General features: G+C 31.1%; 2 protein-coding genes across 4 annotated transcripts in view; one reads left to right on the forward strand and one right to left on the reverse strand.

Annotated features, from left to right (window-relative positions):
- The first annotated feature begins 5,754 nt into the window (after nt 1-5,754).
- On the forward strand, nt 5,755-7,115 carry LOC138941828 (RPA-interacting protein). The gene is made up of 3 exons (XM_070311704.1): nt 5,755-5,946; nt 6,284-6,518; nt 6,629-7,115. Exons 1-3 carry the CDS (start codon nt 5,848-5,850, stop codon nt 6,958-6,960), a joined length of 666 nt encoding a protein of 221 aa, XP_070167805.1. The 5' UTR covers nt 5,755-5,847; the 3' UTR covers nt 6,961-7,115.
- Nucleotides 7,116-7,386: 271 nt separating this feature from the next.
- The window catches only part of Mondo (MLX interacting protein mondo), a 33,363-nt gene continuing 21,459 nt past the window's right edge, over nt 7,387-19,290 (reverse strand). For all 3 annotated transcript variants that reach the window (XM_070311516.1, XM_070311514.1, XM_070311513.1), the window contains 14 exons: nt 17,248-17,354; nt 14,352-14,425; nt 13,723-13,848; nt 12,959-13,172; nt 12,582-12,677; nt 12,220-12,493; nt 11,578-12,133; nt 11,305-11,487; nt 10,857-11,004; nt 10,565-10,665; nt 10,018-10,481; nt 9,725-9,848; nt 9,485-9,614; nt 7,387-9,319 (listed from right to left, as the gene is read on the reverse strand). In XM_070311516.1, coding sequence (XP_070167617.1) covers nt 9,198-9,319; nt 9,485-9,614; nt 9,725-9,848; nt 10,018-10,481; nt 10,565-10,665; nt 10,857-11,004; nt 11,305-11,487; nt 11,578-12,133; nt 12,220-12,493; nt 12,582-12,677; nt 12,959-13,172; nt 13,723-13,848; nt 14,352-14,425; nt 17,248-17,254 — 2,619 coding nt within the window. In that variant the 5' untranslated portion in view covers nt 17,255-17,354 and the 3' untranslated portion in view covers nt 7,387-9,197. The remainder of the gene's footprint in view (nt 9,320-9,484; nt 9,615-9,724; nt 9,849-10,017; nt 10,482-10,564; nt 10,666-10,856; nt 11,005-11,304; nt 11,488-11,577; nt 12,134-12,219; nt 12,494-12,581; nt 12,678-12,958; nt 13,173-13,722; nt 13,849-14,351; nt 14,426-17,247; nt 17,355-19,290) is intronic.

The raw sequence follows: 19,290 nt of genomic DNA on the forward strand, positions 1-19,290 counted from the left end.
AAGAATTTTAAGATATAAGAAAAAAAAATATATATATATATATAAACGTATAGGTTTATTTATGATTATATAGTAATTTGATATAGTACAGTTAGCGTTCTTACCTTGTAATAACATATGTATTCCATATATATATATATAGAGCTCAGAGATTTTAAAATTGCTATTATTTATACATTCATGACTTTATAATTAAGTTTATTAAGGACTATAATATAAATTTTTTCCTCCTATTTATATTTTGATTTTGGCTTTTATGAAAAGTACATCATTTCAGTTCAATTACTTAATGATTCAAAAAATCAATGATTTCAGGTTATATATATTCAATTATATCTTAATAATGCTACATTAAGAGGATGCCGGATTACCGACAGAATGCGAATATTAGTAGGATTGCAAAATCTTTTTGTTGATTATAGATATCAACAAATCCTTTTCCACAATTAAGGTACACATAATAACGGAGTGCGGAGTTTAACATTTCATATGAAAAGTTGAAAAAAATGTGAAAATTACAGTTTTGTTATCGGCTTCTGCCGTCAACATTTACTTAATATAACAAATTTGTAATCTGTACGTGCCTAATCAGTGAACTCCGCACTCGGCATTTCATCAAAGAGTATAAGTGAACTTAGAGAAGTGAATTTAGAAGCTTTATAAAAAAGATTTTACGATGCTACACTTTCGTGTATATGTGTGTGTGCGAGATAGAGACTCAAGAGTAAAACAGAGCAGTAGATTAGTTGCGTGATGTCGCGATAGACGGAGCTGCAATCTTACATGACAAGGACAGACATAATCGTACTACCTTTGTCTCTTTCATGCGTGGAGAGTAATATATATATACGCACTAACATTATTGCAGTATCTTTTTTCTCTCGATCATACGCTCTGTCTTTTTCTAATCGCTCGCTCGCTATGTACTACGTATCGCTTAGCTTCATGCTCCTCGCATATTCACTTACGCGTTCACTCGCGCCTCTCTCTCTCTCTCTCTCTCTCTTTCATTCTGCTCGTTCATTATTGTATATTGTATTCTTTTATTGCCATTATTATATTCTTTTATTTGCTTAATTTTTATTCTTTCTATTCTCGTGTCCCTACATGAAAATAAATAAATTTATTTATTTATGTTTATTTGATACATCATAAATGAGATACACAAGTTATTTTCTTTTTCTATTTAATTATAGTTAAATACAACACATGTACATACAAAAATGCACATAATTAAATACTTTTTCTATTTATGACATACACAATATCTCATTTATGTTGTATAAAATAAAGACGAATAAATTAATGTATTATTATGTAGGAAGACGAGAATATAGAAAGAATAAAAGTCGAAGAAATAAAAGAATATAATAATGGGGATGAAAGAATACAATAAAGAACGAGGAGCAAGCGAGATGACAAACATCAAACAGTTCCGAAGTCTCGTTCGCGAGGCTCTCTTTATCTATAATATCTCGGGTTACATATCGTTCGTAAAATTTCTGTTTTTCGTATTTTATCGATATCAAAATAATTTTAATAGATTAATGAGATTCTTGCGATTAAAATAATACTAAACATGACATAAATCAGATAATTTTTAATCAGTTATGTTATTAAAATTATGATTACTTATTTCATTTAAAATAATCGGATTTATATCGTATTTGGTGTCATTTTAATCGCAAAAATGTAATTAATCCATTACAATTATTTTCAGATATATAAAATGCGAAATACGAAAGTTTTATTTTCTATAGTAAGATGACATATATACGTGAAAGATTACAGATAAAAGGAGTCACGCGAGCGAGGCTTCGGAACTCTTTCATGTTTGTCATCTCACTTACTCCTTCATTCTTTCTCGCTCTCGCTTTTGTCGACTCTTCAGCGTCGGGGATCTTTCCTTATCTACAAAATATAAACATCTTCTATATAAAAGGTGAAACTTGTATTTTCCATTTCATCTGTATAAAAATAATTATAATGGATTAATGAGATTCTTGCGATTAAAATGACACGAAACATGACATAATATCGGATTATTTTTAATCAATTATGTTATTAAAATTATTACTTATTTCATTTAAAATTATCCGATTTATGTCATATTTGGTGTTATTTTAATCGCAAAAATCTCATTAATCCATTATAATTATTTTTATACTAATAAAATACAATATGAAAGTTTCAGTTTTTATTTTATAAGATGTTTATATAAGGAAAGATCCCCGCGCGATGCTGAAGAGTCGACAAAAGCAATAGCGAGAAAGAATGAAGGAGCAAGCCAGACGACAAATATCGAAGAGTTCCGAAGTCTCGCTTGTGAGGCTCCCTTTATCTACAATCTTTCACGTTAGATTAATATATATAAATTATTATAAAATTTATATATATATATACAGGGTGTCCGGCGTCAATCGCATCACCGGTCGTGTGCAGGTAGAGCAGATGAAATCGAGAAGAAAAGTCCTTTACCTTTTTTTTCTATAACACTTAATAAAAGAGTTATTATTGAGTAAAGTCTGGCCAATCAGCGCCGACCTTTAGCCGGGCGCACGTCAGTGAGCCGCGCGCTGTGAAGTGTGCAGCGGCGTACACTATCAAGCGCGCGGTTCACCGACATGCGCCCGGCTAAAGATTGGCGCTGATTGGCCAGACTTTACTCAATAATAACTCTTTTATTAAGTATTATATAAAAAATTGGTACAGGACTTTTCTTCTCGGTTTCACCTGCTCTACCTGCACATGACCGGTGATGCGGTTGACGCCGGACACCCTGTATATATATGTCATGTTACTATAGAAAATCAAATGTCTGTATTTCGCATTTTATATATCCGAAAATAATTTAAATGCATTAATTACATTATTGTGATTAAAATGACATGTCGTAAAATATTAATAAATAATGTTTTTATGTATCGAATTAATTTTAATCAATATGAAAATAATTTTTTATTCGGTTACAGAATATTCGTTTATAAAGATGCGCATTTGTTTATATTATTACGCGATATTTGTAGCATGCATGTATCTAAGTATGTGTGTACGTATCGGGGAATAAGGCGACTGTACTATTCACACGCACACAGCCAGGCACATCCGATAATATCAGTGCGCGGCAGTACTCAGTCTCAGTCTCAGTCGCGCGTGTTGTGTACATACGCGTAACGAGAGATAACCGCAAAAATGTGCTCAACCGTTATAACGCGTTATAACGCATCGAATTTAAAAAACGAGTGTTGTGTTTGTGTAGTCATAGTGTGTTCATATAATAGGGCGAAAATGTAATGAAAAACGCTTGCCTCGCTTTGCCCGCAGACTTTCTTTAAAAAGAATAAGGGTCAAAAGGTTAGTATATTTATATACCATAATTCTAGAAGGAATTGTTTTAATGTATAGTATATACTAATATGTCGCTAGATATAATTGAATTTTTTTTCCGTGCAGTTTACACAAAAATATAAGTATGATAATGTAATATTATATAAAAATGTAATATTTCAAGTTTTTTTTTTATTTTTTGATTATATCTTTAAAGCAATTCCTAAATAGAAAACAACATAAAGACCTTTGTATAAAAAAATTGTAACATAAAATTAATCTTTAAATAGAATTTAGAATTACTACAATACATGAACATACACATTATATATATATGATGCATATAGTATTTAGTACTCATATAGTATTTTTGTTATAAAGAAATAGACAGACATGGGCAAAAAAAGAAAGAGAGAGAGAGAGAGAGAGAGAGAGAGAGAGAGAGAGAGAGAGAGAGAGAGAATAGGAATGAGTAAGCGAGAGAATGGCTGTACAACGATATATCGATTAATAATTCACATCAGTCGCTAAATATTAGTGAGCATAAAGTATTGCTACGGAGAAAGATCCAACTATTTCCTTTTTTTTCTTACTTTTGGCACTTGTATGGACACTTGCTCACTTACACTATATCCTCTTTCTCTTTGCCCATTCTTCTCTGTCCGTCTCTTTCTGATCCGAGCATACTATGTATGTTATATATTATCTATATGCGATCTTTTCGTGAACTGGTTGAAAATATTTCATACCAGATGCGGTTTGCATGTGCGCTCTAAATATTGCCGAAATATTTGATCCCAGAAGCGATCTTTTCGTGAACTGGTTGTAAATATTTCATACCAGATGCGGTTTGCATGTGCGCTCTAAATATTGCCGAAATATTTGATCCCAGAAGCGATCTTTTCGTGAACTGGTTGTAAATATTTCATACCAGATGCGGTTTGCATGTGCGCGCTAAATATTGCCGAAATATTTGATCCCAGAAGCGATCTTTTCGTGAACTGGTTGTAAATATTTCATACCAGATGCGGTTTGCATGAGCGTTCTGGTTAAAAATATATCCCAGAGGCGATTTACGTGTGCTGGGTATTGTAAAAAATATCCCAGAGGCGATTTACGTGTGCTGGTTATTGTAAAAAATATCCCAGAGGCGATTTACGTGTGCTGGGTATTGTAAAAAATATCCCAGAGGCGATTTACGTGTGCTGGTTATTGTAAAAAATATCCCAGAGGTGATTTACGTGTGCTGGTTATTGTAAAAAATATTCCAGAGACGATTTACGTGTGCTGGTTATTGTAAAAAATATTCCAGAGGCGATTTACGTGTGCTGGTTGCTTTACAATATTTTGAACCGGATGCGATTTAATAGTTATATAAGATTAGCAATATAACCGTTATTATATATTATAATACATATATATGTATTGTGCTATTGTATGTATGTATGTATGTATCTATGATGTATGTATATATATATATACATAAAAGGCACACATATATATATAACAATACATGCACACACACACATACACATGGCCAAATATTATTCCTCTTGGAAAGATATATGGAAAGGCACACACACACACGTACATATATATATATATATATATATATATATATATAAGTCCATATAAGTAATGTGTGCAATTGTGTTCAAATATGCAATAAAGGCAGACACGTGTATATGTTATACTGTTATCTATACGCTTAGATACGCTTAGATATGCGTGCGAGGCAATAGAGCAGTAGAAATACACGATGTCCGATTTCAACATATTGAACACAATTCTCTTTCAAATATGCATAAAACATGCAGAAATATTAATATTGGTAACAGCGGAACTAAAATTATTGATATTATCGATAATTTCGGTCGGTATTATCGATAATTTTAGTTACGCTTAGATGAGGGCGCTAACTCGTCGGAGTTCGGCCGTCGCTCCGGCATCCTCTTAAAATTTATATTAAATATATATTTGGACATTGCGCGTGCGCATTACTGCGATGCTTTTTCGTTAATTGTATTTTCTGAAGGGGTAAGATTTCCGAACGCATTCCTATAGATGTACTATCCTGGGCTGGTTGAGAAACATCACCCGTGTACACACGAGCGTCGTTCTATCTTTGTTATTTACTAAAAGTTGAACAAAGATAGAATGACACTCGGTGCACACGGATGATGTTTCCGAACGCGGTAAAGTGGGGAGCACACACTTTTGCATAAGCGCATAATCATAAGCATAAGGAATTTGATTGGTCAATTTCCTTATGCATAAGGAAGTGGACCAATCAAATTCCTTATGCTTATGATTATGCGCTTATGCAAAAGTGTGTGCTCCCCGCTTAAACAGATAACAGATTTGTAGAATCACGCTATCACGCATGCGTGAGAAATATTGTAGTTAGTAGTTTGTAGTGCTAGGTAGTGCCCCGTGCGCTGAAGACGAATTTGACGTTTCTCTCTTGATGAGAAGCAAATTCGTTGTATAATTCAATTTTATTTCGGAGAAGTAAAAGTCATGGCGCTCAGTCTTACAATGTCATCAAAATTAAAGAACAGAGATTACGCAAATAAAATTAGACATGGTTCGCCCAAGTTACAGGAGACATTGCGAGAGGTTGGAAACTTAATGTTATTGTTTTAAGATTTTCGAACGATAATTAGCTGAAAAATAGTGCAGAGATATGCATTTGAAAAAAAATGTTCTTACATGCATAAAATATTTCTTATTATTGTATATCCGTGTTCTTATAATCGTAGTTGAAATTATTTTAAATAACATCAATTTGGTTGTCTTCGGCGTTACAAAATCTGCATAAATCTGCAAAAGAAAAAAAAAATTATTTATATAAACTATTTAGAAGAAAATAATTTTTTAATTGACATTTTTGTATTTTTACAAAGCTTTGGTTTTGTTTGCTGCAGATACTAATCCTGTTTCGATCTGTTTCTAGAAATGCCGTCAGAGAATGCGAGAAAAGCGGGATCAATTATTCAATAGACGTAGATTTGGTTTGCAACTCGATTCTATACATATGCAGGATACATTGACAGAACTAATGCGTCAAGAATTTAAGAATTTGGCAACATCAAATGATGGTGGTGCAAGTCTTATATTCAAAGAAATTGACGAACCCTTAAATCAAGAAGAGGCGATTGAATTGGAAAATAAAATTGTTTACGAAGAAGGTTTGATCAATATTATACTTTAATAATTTATGATAATTATCAATAATTTGCTAATTGTAATAACAAAATTGGTAAAAAAGTATTTAATATTATTGTAAATTTATATGCAGAAGAATGGATACTTCAAGAATATGAGAAATTTTTACATGACGAAATTGAATCTTATATAATGTATGCTGATAGCAATGAGAAGGAAGTGTTCTGTCCTATATGTCAGAAAGCCATATTAGAAGAAGAAAGTAATGGTGTAAATTGTGCAGCTTGTGGACTAAAATTAATTGGTCGTACCATGCAAGAAGTGAAACATTTGATTAATGAGACTATAAAAATGCATACATTCAACTGTGTCAAAGTGCCAACATTCATAATAATACCTGACAATTGTAATCTCGATTTATACTTGGTATGTCATGACTGTTCTACTTTAGCATTAATTTGTTAATTATTTATTTACCAGTGTTAATTTTTAAAAGTAAAAGCACAATTGCTGGACAATACTTATTCAAGAACATTAAATACTGATACATCAATATGTTTAAAGACTAACAATTGTAAATTATAATTTGCTTCACTTGTATTACTACTAATCATAATTTTTCTGACATTGGTTATAAGAAATTCCTAAATGTTATTTAAATTTACATTTACATTACATTTTATATATTTTTGTTAAAATTAGAAATAAAGATCAATTGTCAAATTATATCAGAGTAATATGAAAGTTTTCAAATCAATTATTTTTAATGACTGATTCAGAAGTATGTTTCAATGATCATATATGTATATATCAGATGTTTATTATTTATAACAGTTAAGAGATAAATATGATACAAAGAGAGGTATAGAACAAATAAAATACAATAGTTCAGATTTCTTCATGTTGTTATAATATTGAAATAATAACATGTGAATCTTTATGATACATATTGTACAAAAGAACATCCCTTTTCGACGAGTTCACTTATATTATTTATCACTTATCATGTACATACACAATGTAAGTGTGTGTGTGTGTGTGTGTGTGTGTGTGTGTGAGGACTTCTACATATTACGTTTTGTAAAAACAAAGGAAAAAAAACGAATTATCCTGTACAATCTAAAATAAAATGGCAAACGAAAGTCATAATAAAATGTCAAATTAAAGAATTTAGCTTTCAGACTATTAACTGTTTTGTTTGCATATCTGAAATTATAAATTTCACTATACATTTTACATTAACAAAAAAGATATAATATGCAGAGGTCTCCTTTGTAGCTTAAAGCTTAAACTATATTCGGTATTCAAACTTTTTGCAAGTGATTTGTACATCATTATGAATTTCCATAATAAAGATCTCATATTTATAACAGTGCAAACATAATTTGTGAGCAACCCCCTTTTTATATCGTCCATGTAATTACATCAATTTCACATAAAGTATACGTATCTCTCCTTCTAGTATAGTTTTGAAGTATAATTTAACAGCAACATGTTTACCAAATAACTGATAACTTATATAAAGAAAATTATTTGTATCTCTTTATCTCTTCTTACTCTTCAAATGTTCAAGTCATTTCCCAATTGCTCTTTTTTAATTCCTGAATTGTCTTTAATTGTAATGTATTAAAATGATATTAGTCTATGGCACTGATTCTATTATTTTTAATGTATTATTTAACTTTCATTGCATACAAATTTCGCAAATAAATGGATTAAGTCTAAACTTTTGTTTTGTTCGTGATAGAATTTGTAACGATTTAATAATTACAATATGTTTAACAATTTTTAATCAATTCTGTGACAACAATATATATTATATAATTATAATAATGTGATATAATAAAATATATAATATATATTTTCATAACAATTAAAACAAAAGATATAATTATTAATTCCAAAATCTCGTTTTTCCTTTCAATTATCTTATTATCACAATGACAATTTTAAATTTCCACATTTTAATAATCATATTTATCATATCAATCATTTTTATCAACCGAATATTTCTCAAAACAGTGGAATAGTTTCTTCATAATATAAAAATTCAATGTAAATATTTATCCTGTATCAGTATCATTATTATTAATTATTAGACAATTGAATATAAACATATAAGTAGCTTTCTCTTTACAAGTAAATATTTTATAAATGATATTAAAAAGATTTTTTATTATTAGAGAAAATCGCGTTTTTTTATGCAACTTTAAACATTATTATACAAAGTAGATGTGAGAGAAAGCACATGAAACATTTTTTACCAAAAAATAATTGCCTGTGAATAATTGTGCTATATATCAATGTATTGCATCGTCAGTATACATTCTAGTATAACTGTACTGTGTAATACCTACATCCATATATACATATATACATACATACATACATACATACATATATATATGTATGTGTGTGTGTATATTTTATTTAAATTTGTGATATAAAACATTTCATATATATATAATATTCTGTAATAAATTTTATAATTTCAATATATTGTAATAAAAAGAGGAATTGCCTTTACTCTTATTTCTTCGTTTGCATTTCTGCTATCATCAAATAACAACCTTTTTCATTATTTGTTTTGCATAGACTATAATTTAAGCTATACGGTAACTATCATCCCTTACATTCGTATATATATCTAAACCTTGAACATTTTTATACAAACAGATTGTAACAAGAATTTGCGCACTTGATCACTGCGTGGATCGTCGACGTTCCGTCCGATTAACTGCCGCGAGTGCTTCCTCGGGTAGACGGGCCGGATCTGATAAAATATCAGTGGCAGTGCACAAATTCCTTAGAGAATTCAGAACAGCTGAAAATGATACCTTGATCAAGACAGACTATAAGATAAAGAAATAAACATTTGCTATGCATGTGTGTCTTTATTTTATTATTCCATATTATTTTATTTTTATTTTTTCTGTAGAATAAAACATCCGAAAAAGTATATGTTATAGAGTATCTTCTACATACAAACCTGGTCTGAGATCGACGAGTGAGCAGTGTTGCTCTACCCACAATATTGTACTTCTATATAAATCTTCGATACTCGCAGTCGAGACTGAAGCATTGAAAGATAGCATCAGCGGTTCTAGCAATGCACTGAACTGATTATTTTGATAAAGAAGATAATCCTTTAGACTTTTATATATATTTTGTACATTTTATTTCGAGTTGACATATTGAGATATGATGTCAAAGAAAAAGAAAAGGATACAATCCAGAATTTCCAGTTTTCTCGTGTGCGCGTACGTACGTATTCATCAAACATCTCTTTCATTTTACTGGTTCTATGTCTAGAAACTGGAGCACCCGTCGCAGGAAGCATAGATTGACAATTACTACAAGAATATTATTTCATCATAAATAATTCAAGACTAGCCAATTTATATAAATAAATCACATGTTTAACATATTCGTTTTTGTATGTTATTACTTGACACATTATTTCCAGAATAATTAGTATTTTTGTTTCCCTGATTTATTGAGATTAATATTATCTGAACATACCTAATAGATGTATTAAGGCACTCGATCTGATGTCTCAGGCTATCCATTTCCTCTTTCAATTGATTTCTCTCCGCTCTGAGCTGCCGGATGTAATCTGCTCCTTTCTGCAGCATCGCGGCTTTGCTCAATTTCGCGTTTGAATTTTGACTGAGCTGTGGTATCAGACTGTGCAACATGTCAAAACCGTTCTTGATGTTATATCTACGCTTTTGTTCTGCATGAATGTGGCCGACACGTCTTTGTTCCTTATACTGTCCTCTCTCTGATTCACCCTTGATGTATCCGCGAGTGGGCGATAAGGGACTACCTATACTCATGGGACTGTGTAAGGGACTAAGGCTTAAAGCCTGAGGACTGTGCGCATTAGAATTGCTATCTTTTGGTGAACCAGGACTATTTTGAGATTGGTGCGTTTGGTTATTTGCATTTAAAAGGATCTGTTGGACTGTAGATGGTTGCATTGACTGCAAGAAGATATAAATAAATAATATTTAATAAATTTGAGTGGATTGTATATATAATATGAATTGAATGGTATTTTTGATACCTGTTGCTGCGTTTGCGTTTGCTGCTGTATGCTAGATGTCTGCAATGTTTGAACAGTCACCGGGGTCGTGATATGTTGCGCAGTCGTCACTTGCGTTATTTCTATCATAAAGATAATATTGGTTGAGGATAAGTTAATGCACTTATCAAGTATTTATTTTATTAATATAATTAATTAAATTTGGTAACTACTATAAGGATGCATTGTGTAAATTGCAGTTACGTTATATAGATCTAATAAGATATATACATTTTTCTTATATAAATAATAAAATTATGATGAAAGTACATACTACTATTCGTAAGTAAATGTGCAAGTAAGACATTGTTATTCAGATTCAGAGCTGGATCGCTCACTGCAGATACCAATGGTGGAGGATGTATCCTGGTTGCTGTTAAAGAGGAGCTACTTCGTGATCTGTTTCTTCCTTTCATTTGGTACTAAAAAAATGCGATACAATCTTTTCAATAATTGGACATTTTTCGACCAATATATCTGAACTTTACTCAAATTTATTCAGTAGCGATTATATGTATAAACAACACAATTGAATGATTTCGAGAGTTTATAGCTAGAAAATTTGTTACAAGAGCTAATTACAATTCTAAGTATCTGGAAAACAATGGTACTATTTAAAAGTTTAATATTCTCTTTAACACGATTTTTTCTAGCTTGCATCATTTCGAAAATATTTTAATCGCCAATATATAAATTATTATATATACGCTTGAGATACGAACCTTAGGTACGGCAAAAATCTCTTCTTTGTCCGTGTTGGACGTTGTCGGTTGAGGTAGTAGTTTAGTTGGGTGCAGAGCGGGCGCAGTAAGATCCAAACCAGTAGATCTACACTGCAGCAATATCTGCGATTGTGACGGTTGCTCCGTCGAAGAAACTGATACTATTTGTTGCGTGGGATGTGTCTGAAAAATAAACATAACATGTCTCTTCAACTCTGTCTCGGTTGTAAACTCGGCCATGAATGTTCGGCAAGTATTGTGGCTTGGTTTTACCTTGAAGCTATTAGTGCTAAATTTACACTGTTGAGCATTGAGATTTTGTACGAGGTTTGGAAACTTATAACATTGCTGTTGCGGCTGAACGATCTTGTAAGGCTTACTAGACATTGGAGAAGTGGTCGGTAAAGGCCTTATTGCTGGGTGCAACGGCGCATTGCCGGCTTGCGCGGCAAAATTATGCTGTACTGTCACTAGATTCTGCACGGCGGCAATCGAGGATATCTGATTAGAGTTAACTGTCGCCGATTGATCATTTAGCGTCGCACTGATCTGCACCGTTTGCGGCTGGCTTGGTACCGATGCTAATTGTACCGTCTGAATCTCCATCGCGTAAGATTGCGGCTGCTGTGACTGCGGTTGGAATCTCGGATTTGCTTGTTGCGCACTTGTCACTTGATACGTATTCTGTTGTTGCTGTTGGGATTGCTGTATCATACGGCTACCTCTCGATGATGTCGTTCTACTATTTCTATTCTTTTCTTGCGCGGATTGACTCGTCGTGGTAGATTCGAAATTCGACTGGATTGTATTATAATCTTCATTCATAGTTCTAAATAAAAAATTTATATATCCGTGAATTATAAACATCAGACCCCTTATTGTATTTTTATAAAGTCATAATAGTTTCATACTTACATGTTATTCCTATATACATTTGCTGATTCAGGTTGGGACTGAGTATATATCTTGGCGGTGTACTGAAGATTCTGTATACTAGCCTCTTGCTCTTCCTGTGATAGTTGTTGCTGTTGCGAAGTTTGTTCGTTCTTTATCGTTGGGTCCTCTCCTATTTCGTTCATCTGATTAATTGGTGTCATCAAGTCCAGATCAGAATAATTAGTATTTAAACTGCTATTCCGAAACATATCATCCTCCTCGGGTACAGAAGGCAATTTTGAGTTTAGAAATTCTTGAATCAAAATAAAAAAAAGTATGCAACAGTAAGAAACGTTCTTCGAATCGAAATATTAAAATCAATGTACATCATTATTATTTACCTTGCAATGGCTCTAAGGTATCCATAAAATCATCCAAAGTTGGTTGTAAAGGACATAGACTAGGTTGCATGAAGTCCGCCAAATTGGCACCACGCGCTATCAAATCACATTTGCGTATTATAAATTCATATTATATAATACTCGTACAGAATGATGTGCAAAATAACAAAAATTTTACAGAAAAAACTGTTTTTTATTATTAATCAATTACTAAATCTTTTATCAATATTAAGATATTATTGATATTAATTCTTGCCAAAGAATATTATTTTTTAATAACGGGTAACACACGATTCTCCAAAGTTAAGATTTGCATACAAGCAAAGATCTTGAAAATGGCAAAAAAAAATTTACTATTTACAAAAATTGAAAATCACCTATTTCTCTAGGATCGGGGAAATATATTGGTTGATTTGAGCTGATGGTTGAGAAGAGAGTGTCAGTCATCAATTCCATATAATCTTCATCAACCATCATACTCTCCCCGCTTGGAGTTCCGCCGGTACCACCGAATACATGCCCTATACTCGTTCCGAAATTACCGGTGGTTTCGCCTCCATTGCCCCAATCTAGCATGTCCATTGATTCCATCTAACAATAAATCAAGTTTCGTATTATGTATTATATGTATTCTTGTTGTTTTATGAAAAAGAGAGAGCATCTTTCTATTTTTTTCCAAACATTATTATTTTGCGCGTATTTAAAAAATATAAGTGAAAAGTGATAGAGACAATTAAAAAAGAATTTATTTCTATTCATTTCTATTCATTATTTATCTCTATTTATTTCTATTTATTTATATCTATTTCATTTATTTCTATTTATTTATATCTATTAAAAAAAAAGTCTGAACTGAAATCTCGAAAACAAGAATTTTTAGAGCTTTTTCTCTATTATCATAATAGTTATCCTTTCAAATTTTTTCTCTATTAGCATAATATATGATTATCCTTTCAAACTTTTTCTCGATTACCATAATGATTATCCTTTTAAACTTAAATATTCCCATTTTAGATATAATTTATTTATATGTTAATTATTATTTCATCTTTTTCTCCCACAAAACAACAGAGATATTTAATATTCTTTTATAAATATTAGTTTTTCGTTATATATATTTTTAAAATATAATATTACATACCATTTCTGTGCCATCCTTGCTCGTCCAACCAAGGATCTTGTTTCGATAGAACATACGCCATTTCTTGTATTCAGCTGTAACGGCTGCAAGCTTTCGTTTCCAGTATTTTCCCTCTAAGACCACCGCCTGATAAAGAGATACGCCGTTGATTCACGCTCACACTAAGCGTAGTTCTTATTGTTAGACATAAAAAAAAAATTTTTATAACTTCACGAATTTATTTGGATTTTCTAACTTATTCGGATTTTCTAACTTCTTCGAACGTGCGAGGCTACGTGAAATGTGACTTGCTAGCGACATTTCAAGGAATTATCACTGCTACAACGCAATTATCTAATCAAACGAGCTGTCGCCAATTGCGATAAAGATACTTTCCAATTACGTAATTAGTAGAAATCCGAATAATACAAATTGCTATTTAGTAATCATTAATATTGATATGCACGATACTTGATCTGTTACGGATATCACAGGAATAATCGAATAATTATTATAGAACATTTTAAATATATATTTTTTTTTTACAATTATCACACAAAACAATTTTGTATAATATGATTAATTGCACGTTTTACGTATAGAAATGTAATATATCATCGAAATTTTGAGATTAGATGTAAAAAACATACCTCAGGCTTATTATGAGTATCAACGTCAAGTGGCGACGCAAACTGGCATACCAGTGTATTTTGCTTTAATATAACTGAAAAAGCAAAAAATTATTTTATTAAATACGATCTTTCACCTTTATAAACCTTCAAATATTGCAATACATATATTGAATTTTTGCATCTATTAATATGCGAAGATATTTTTTTATGTCTATTTTACTCTCTTAAAATTAAAAATTATTATCTGAAAAAATTATTATCTATAATAATTGTAAATATTTTAATTTAAATAAAAAAACCAATTTCGCGATTTTCAAGCAATATATTAAGATAATTTTGTTTATCTCAACTAGAAAAATTGTAGCTCCACGTTTTGGTAAATTGATAATTATTGGTAAGTTGGTAACCGACGATAAGCCGAGTATGTATAGGTTTACTTCAATTGTTGTATTTAATGCCACGGTTATACTACGATTATTAACGTTTTATATGTCGATGATAATCTAAAAAAATTATGATACGAGACACAATTATGGTTTATAACAAATATACATTTACTATCGTCGTTTTATGTAACAAATACAATGTGTGTATCAATTTAAGAAATTTCTTAAATAATTAAAACATAGATATTTAAAAATGTATATAATTTGATCATATTTTCTCTTTCATTATTTTTTCGTATAATTTTAACAGTTTCAATAGTTTTAGTATAAGTTTATAACTAGTTTTTCGCGTGCAAACGCGAAAACGCGCGTTTTGCTCTTTTTCCTTGATTCTATAAATTATTTTCTTATCTCGGTACTTCATTCTAAGCTATCTTTCGTGTTCGTCGAACGAATTGATTAGTTGAAGTTTAAGAAACGTGTGTACACATAAAACGCGCTACCGCAGCTCGTAATGATAAGTTGGACGTAAGCCAGGTGAACACGATGAGTACTATTGGTGAAAATGTAGCACGCTGAGATGGAGCTCTTTAAATAGACGGATAATTATTTATCTGGTCACATAAATTTGAAGAATAGCAAGACAACTATTGGGTTGAGTAAAAAGTCATTGCGTATTTTTTGTATGTTTCTCAAAGTCATTTATTTATATAAAGAACAAAGATCAATCAATGATATATTTTCCGTTTTGTTCGATGACCTTTTGCCATCTTTCGGTGAGCTTCATAATTCCCCGTTCGTAGAAGGACTTGTCTTTATTGGCGAAAAACTGAACAAGGTGCTGATTTACCGCCTCATCTGAATTTAACGTTATTCCACGCAAGGAGTTTTGAAGAGAGCGAAACAAGTGGAAGTCTGACGGCGCAAGATCAGGCGAGTATGCTGGGTGGGACAACACATCCCATCCAAGCTCCAATAATTTTTGACGTGTCGTCAAAGATGTGTGTGGTCTCGCGTTGTCGTGATGGAACACAACTCCTTTACGATTGACAAGCTCCGGACGTTTCTGGATGACAGATTCGTTCAAACTGTTCAATTGCCGACAGTACACATCCGAATTGATTGTTCGGTTCCTTGGTAGGAGCTCAAAAAACACCACACCCTTCCCATCCCACCACACTGAGAGCATAACCTTCCTCTGATGAAGTTCTGCTTTTGAAGTCGTTTGAGGCGAATCATCACGTCGGGACCAAGACCGTTTGCGTTCCACATTGTTGTAAACAATCCACTTCTCATCACCAGTTATCATTCGTTTTAAAAAAGGATCGTTTTCTTCACGTTTCATGAGCATATCGCAGATGTTTATACGCGCCGTCAAATGAACTTCTTTGAGTTCATGAGGAATCCAAATATCGAGCTTGCTTTCGTATCCCAGCTTCTTTAGGTGAACGTGAACACTTTTTTGACTGATCTTCAATGTTTCTGCAATCTCTTGTGTCGTGTAACGTGGGTTTGACTTGATCAATGCCTTTATTTTGTCGTCATCAACCTCGGTGGGTCTTCCTGACCGAGGAGCATCTTTGAGATCAAAATCACCATCGCGGAATTTCTTGAACCAGTTTTGGCACTGACGTTCTTGTAGAGCATCGTCACCGTAAACTTTACGCAATTTTTCACAAGCTTGACGCGCGTTCTTCCCTTTACGGAAGTAAAACAGTAAAATATGGCGAAAATGCACAGTTTGGTCTTCCATCTTCAACTTGTTGTAAAATCTTCAAAACTCAACCAAATCGCTCAATTTTTTTTTTTAGAATGAAGCTTAAACCGTCAGCTGTTAAACGATATATGATAAAAATATGTGTGAATGACTCTAATACTGCCAAAACTGAACTAATGCCATCTGTTGCAAAAATACGCAATGACTTTTTACTCAACCCAATATATCAATTTGAATAAGGACTTTGTAGGATTATCACAGTAATTGAACTATTAATGAACCGAAGCTGATTGAAATTGAGGTGTTTTGGCTAAAGAGAAACGGTAGGCTTCACGATACAAATTCAAAATTTCCAGGTCTCACTCTAAATATAAAAGAATAAACTATATTCCTAATCCATCAATTCATTTTAAATACGAAGTTGCATTTAAATCTCATGAATTATGAATTAATTTTTTTCTTGCATAAAACACTTCAACTATGAACAATATAATATTTAAATATAAAATGCCCTTTTAGATATTGATTCGATTTATAGCATTTTGATTGAGAATGTATACGATGAAGATTAGGATTAAGCTTATGAATGTGAAGATAACTCGAAAAAAATAATGAAGCAAGCTTGTAAAGATTAGCAAGTTTGTAAAGATTATCATTACAATATTCTGTCGATAAGGCAAATTAAATACATTTCTTCGATAAATGACAATTAAATAAAAGAGATATTTTAATTTCGTTGATTATCTTAAAGGTATATATCTATCAATTAATGAATATATTAAATTATATATTAATGTTCTTTTTTTCTTACATTGCATGTGCCAGCATCTCCAGATCACGTTATTTAATCTGATCTTGTCCTTCCACCTCAATCTGATACCTTTAAATCGATTCCACTTGGGCGATGTCAACTTCTGTCTGGAACAAATCCAAATGGCCATACGTCATACCCACTGTGAGAATTATAGATTCGAATTCTGTATAATTAATTAAAGATAATTTTCCATATTCACTATTTCATATAGTTATTTCATTTTTATGTACAGAATATCATTTAAAGAATAAACATCGCAGATATATTTTTTAATCAATATAAAATTTTAGATTTTTTCTTATCGAAAATTTAATTATATTTTATTTTTTTACAACATATTTTAATTTTTAATACATTGAATATTGTAATGTAACTATCTTGAATATTCTAATGTAATCTTTAAAATAAAATTCTGTTAATAAAAATTTACTTGTAGTTAAATAAAAAATAAAATTGTATTAATACTTTAAACGAATTTTTTCTAGAAAAATAGACCGCGAATTAGTTAAAGAATATATTTGCGATGTTTATCTGAGCGTTCAGAGAAAAATGTTGCATGTTTCATAAATTTTATTTTATCACAATTTTTAAGTATAATTTCCTTTTACGCAATATGAATCGTAGTAATTTTAGATGCGCAATAATTTTGTTTTCAATAAATGAGTGATTTCGACAAATTTATCAGCAATTGCTCTATCGCAAGAAAAGACCATTTGCTTTATGCAAGTTTTGCGAGACGCAATTAGAAAGAGAGTCTAGTAAATTTCCACCCAGAAATTCAACAAACCACGCATTTATGTGTAGTATTTTTATTTCTCTGATATTTCATTAATTATTTAATTCTAACATAATCAAAAACATTCTTTAAAATCACAGCTTTCTTTGAAATCTTCCATAAAATTGATGAAATATTCCGATACGAATATATTTCTCATCGTAAAACATAAATATTATTATCATCAATATATAATTCCTAATCTTTTTATTAATTCTTATCTTGCTTATTTGTAAAATTACTTGAGATTAAATTTTTTGTTCGCGTTTGTAATTCGTAATTTTTAATGTTCTACATAGATATGAATAAGAAATAAATTTATAATACGGAGAATCGGTAATATTATAATAAAATAATAATAGAGATATTTAAATATTGTTTTTATTAATAAGTATTTTTTCACGTGATAGATATTAGAACATATTGTATTAATACATTATTGAATTTAGGCAGAGAAACGCGTTTATTTTTAATTTCTGGATGTGGCCATAATCACGAGGCGAACTTTTCGTTATCGCTTCGTTCGTCGATATACAATCACCGACGAAGAGTCAACAGTAAGAAAATATCTGTAATCGGAAGATTTCCACATTTATTCGTATCTTATGACAGACGATGGTTCTTCTCCTTGGCATTAGACCCTGCTTGGTCGACTCTTCTTTCCGAGTCATAGCCATTTTCATTTTTCTATAATTGTGTGTACGCGATTAGATAAGCTATAACGGATCGAGAAGCATAGCTGAGGAAAGAAATCGCTTTGACAAATCAAGTTATCGTTTCCGTCTGAAATTTTTACGATCTGATTGTCTTGTTTCAACAGAATTAAAAAATAAAAAAAATATCGTACAAAATTATTGGATATATGTATGTTGTAATCATGTGTAATATTCTTTCTCTTATATATTTAAAGCAATAAAGAAGTAAAATTAGATTTTTGTTATTTAAAATTACAAGATTATATAAAATTATTAGTGTATTATATTAGCGTATTTCACATTTTGTATATAATAGATCTTTTTATTTAAAACCATTTTTGTTAATAATAGCTCCACTGTTCATTTATTAATATACTAATTAAAAGTTCCATAAATATAAATTGTAAAAATCATAATAATAAACATAGATTTTTATTGTTTTTCAAGAATTTTAAGTTCCGTAGAATTTATTATTCTTTATTAAGTTAAGTTTATTTAAATAGCGTAATTAGCGCAAAATCTGTTTTCTCATAATGGTCGAATAAATTCTGCGTGTCTGAAACGCCAAGT

This window comes from Polyergus mexicanus, unplaced genomic scaffold, assembly GCF_030449975.1.
Source record: "Polyergus mexicanus isolate NDT 795.1 unplaced genomic scaffold, iyPolMexi1.0 SCAF_20, whole genome shotgun sequence".
Taxonomy (NCBI): domain Eukaryota; kingdom Metazoa; phylum Arthropoda; class Insecta; order Hymenoptera; family Formicidae; genus Polyergus; species Polyergus mexicanus.

Bases quoted from the DNA above. Each gene is read 5' to 3' on its own strand.
- LOC138941828 (XM_070311704.1), top strand. From the start codon at position 5,848: ATGGCGCTCAGTCTTACAATGTCATCAAAATTAAAGAACAGAGATTAC. The intron at 5,947-6,283 runs GTTGGAAACTTA...ATCTGTTTCTAG, and splicing joins TACAGGAGACATTGCGAGAG to AAATGCCGTCAGAGAATGCG. The intron at 6,519-6,628 runs GTTTGATCAATA...ATTTATATGCAG, and splicing joins TAAAATTGTTTACGAAGAAG to AAGAATGGATACTTCAAGAA.